Genomic DNA, 3,546 nt, shown 5'->3' with positions numbered 1-3,546 from the left:
CTCTGGGAAGATATGCTGGCTGCAAAGAGAGAGGGTCACAGAGCCCTCCCATATTGGAGCTGACCCCGGGAACCCAACACACCAGCTCTCCAATCCACCTTTCTAGATAAGGACACTGAGGGCCACGGAGAGGGAGCAACATTTGTGGTCCTGTGCCCAGGCCAGTTCTTCAGGGCCTTCCAGTCATTTTGTAGAGAATCCAGAAGCAGCATCCTCTTGGGTGTGTGATGAGCTTATTAGTAAGGGAGGCACGGTTCTGGTTTCAGCTCTCTCACTAATTAATTCTTGGAGTGACTTTTGGAAAAATCCCCCAATCCGCCTGCAGTTTGGTTTTCTTATCTGTCAACTGAGGAGATGGACATGATGGCCTTCAGATGTTCTCCCTGCCTCTGGGCACTTGCTGGCCTCTAGCTCTCTTATCCAGTTTGGGCATCTTCCCAGACCCTGCCCTTTGTCCTTAGGCTGGCAACAGGCAGCCAAGAGTAGCCATAACTGACTCAGGAGGTTTCATGGACAAGGACAGCAGGGGTCGACATTGGGCTGTGCCCACCCAAAAGCTGGCCCCGCGTGGGTGGACACACAGAGCCCAGGCCCTGGAAGAAGTCGGGCCAGTGAAAGCAGGGTGTGGTGTCTAGTTTGGAGGCCCTCGCTTTGGAAAGGGAATCAACCCCAGAATTGTTGGTGGTCCCTTGGGCTTCCCAAATGGCTCAGTGGTAAAGAATCCGCCTGCCAAGCAGGAGATGTGGATTCAATCCCTGGGTCTAGAAGATCCTCTGGAGAATGGAATGACAACCTCCTCCAGTACTCTTGCCTGAGAAATCCCACGCTCAGAGGGGGCCTGGTGGGCTGCAGTCCATAGGGTTGCAAAGAGTCAGACATAGCGGCTAAACGACAACAACCTGGGACAACATTGAAGGAGGAACCGCTGGAGTCCTGAGCAGGAGGTCTAGACACGGTAGGGGGACCACTGGCCACCAAGGGGTCCCACCTTCCCATAGATCAGAGCCTCTAAGGTTGAGTAATGGAACAGCGGGCAAGGCAGAAGCCGTGACCTTCAGGGGAGAGACCTTTGATAAGTTTGGAGAAATTCCAGATTTTTGCTGTTCTCTTTGGGAGCTTCACTTCTGTCTTCTAGTGACTTCCTGTAGAAAAGCCATTCCCTAGCTTAAATAGAGGGGAGGGGAGGCTGGTCCCCATCAGGTCACCATCAGGAGAGTGGCGGAACAGCTCAAAGGGAAAAGTTCATGGGATACCATATTCCAGAGTGACTTAGAGGAGCTGGAACAGCTGAGAGAAGCTTAGGCAGGGCTTCCCCTTCAAGTGGCTGGAACTCAGGGCTTGCACAAGAGGCTGGACAGCTCTTCTGGAATATGTGAACTCACATATTCCAATCGAAGCCCAGAGAAACTTCACCTTCCCTGGCATTTATTCAAGGGATTCCACATTCACGAAATTTCCAGAAAAATCAGATTTGCCCACTACTTCATTTATTTTCATCATTTTATGAAAATAGCTTTCTAAAAATGTCGAAAGATCATTTTGTCTACCTCCTCGGTTTACAAAATAAGAAAATCTTTGTTCAGCAAGATTAAAAAATTGTCTTAGGGCCATATAACCTCCGTGGTGTCTCAGGAAGAGAATCTGAATCTGAGTCAGTCTTTCGATGATGATTCAGAACCAAATCCTTAGCTTCTGTCTAACTTCACTCTCTTTTTCCATCTGCCGAAGGTACTCATCACGGTTCTACTGTTGCTCCTAACTGCTGCCCCGTTATCAGCACCATCTCTTTGTTTCAGATCTTCCTTGGGCTGAAACTAAATTTCTTAGAATTATGTGTTAAACAAGAATGAGTAGGTGGTGAGGTCCTAGCTGGTTTTCCAATTGGTTGTGTACATTTCTATACTTGGGATTTGTGACTTGTATTCAGCTGTTCAGATGGGTGGTTTTATGGTTTGGGAGACTTTGCGCCTATTTTGAGGTTATTGGTTGTGTTCTGGATTTTTCAGATCATTAAATCAGTGATCCAGGAGAAGGTGTAAACAGGCTCTGAAGGAGAGCCATTCTCTACCATATTCTCTCCCACACCTCTTCCCTTCCCGTCCCTCCCTCTCTTTTCCACCTGGAGCCAGAGGGGTTCCCCAAAGACATCAGTTCTGCCCCCCCTCTCCACCCTCCTGCCCAGCTGCCTCCAGCCCCAAGCCAGCTGAAGCTCTTCTTGATTTTCCCCTCTTTTCTCTGACCCAGGAATCTGGGAGTCTGCCGTCCTTGGGGCTGACCCTGGCCAATGTCACCAGTGACCTCAATAGGAAGAACGTGACGTGCTGGGCGGAGAATGATGTGGGCCGGGCTGAAGTCTCCGCCCAAGTCAACGTCTCCTGTGAGTGCCAGTGACTGCCTCTGTGCCCACCCCATCCCTGCTTCCCAGAAAAAAGGATGTGAGGGTTGGGGGCTGCAGGAAAGGGGTGGGATGTACGTGTGTCCTCAGCTGCTCCCTCCCAGCTCTTTCCAGATTCCCATGAACTGATCCTTTGAGGGAAGTCCTGGGGGCTCGTCAAGGCCAGAGGGATGGAGAGGGATTTCTTTTTGGCCCCCTGCCCAAGTCTTGCTACTGAAGCCCTCAACACCAGCTACATCCATTCTCTCTGCTCCCTTGTATTTCTTCATGTTCATTCCTCTGTAGGACTTTTTGCCCTACTTCCTAGTTTTAAAAGAAGAAATTCTCCATGCAAGTTTCTCTTTAGGCTCACTGCCTAATTTCTCTAGGTCTGCCAACAAATTATTTAAAATCTTCTACATGGTATAATTTTTTCTTCTTTTCTTGGGAAACATACTTTACATAGATATGTACATAAAACATATACACTTTAAACAATAATTCGGCTTACAGACACTTCAGAAGACACCCCCTTCTCACTATTCAGAACCCCATCCTTCTCCTCCACCCCATTCTGACTTTTGTGACAATCATCTCCTTGCTTTTAAAAATAATTTTACACACATATGCTTCCCTCTCAGCATGGTTGAGTTTTGTCTGATCCTGTACATTATATAAATGGAATCATACCTCATATATTACTTTGTGTCTAATTTCTTCTGCTCTGCATTATATTTGTAAGATTTGTTTATGTTAACTGGAGTAACAATTAGTTCATTCATTTCACTGCTGAATAGTATGCTGCTGCATGAATGCTGGCTGGAATTCCAGTGTCAATTGGGTATATGTATGCTCCTCTGTCCATGGGATTTTCCAGGCAAGAATACTGGAGTGGGTTGCCATTTCCTTCTCTGGGGGAACTTCCTAACCCAGGGATCGAACCTGCGTCTCTTACGTCTCCTGCATTGGCAGGTGGATTCTTTAGCAGTAGTGTGCTTCACCCAGTTCTTATCCACTGAGACCCGTGTGTGTGTGTATACACACACACAAACACATATGTATATATATATACTTTTTTCTATTATTGAAGGTCTTTTACTTCTTTCAGGTTGGGTCTATTTCAAACCCATATCTTTTTCCAAAAAGTTTAAAAATTATATATATATATATAT

The 3,546-nt window shown here is 47.0% G+C and overlaps 1 protein-coding gene across 2 annotated transcripts in view; it reads left to right on the top strand.

Moving 5' to 3' along the window:
* Positions 1-3,546, top strand: part of NTRK1 (neurotrophic tyrosine kinase, receptor, type 1) — an 18,652-nt gene that overhangs the window by 7,157 nt on the left and 7,949 nt on the right. For both annotated transcript variants that reach the window (XM_010838210.1, XM_010838209.1), the window contains exon 7: positions 2,245-2,377. In XM_010838210.1, the coding sequence (XP_010836512.1) occupies positions 2,245-2,377 (133 nt within the window). The remainder of the gene's footprint in view (positions 1-2,244; positions 2,378-3,546) is intronic.

Source organism: Bison bison, unplaced genomic scaffold, assembly GCF_000754665.1.
Source record: "Bison bison bison isolate TAMUID 2011002044 unplaced genomic scaffold, Bison_UMD1.0 scf7180017864093, whole genome shotgun sequence".
Lineage (NCBI taxonomy): Eukaryota > Metazoa > Chordata > Mammalia > Artiodactyla > Bovidae > Bison > Bison bison.
The sequence above is the reverse complement of the archived record's forward strand: the minus strand, read 5'-3'. Positions and strand labels throughout refer to the sequence as shown.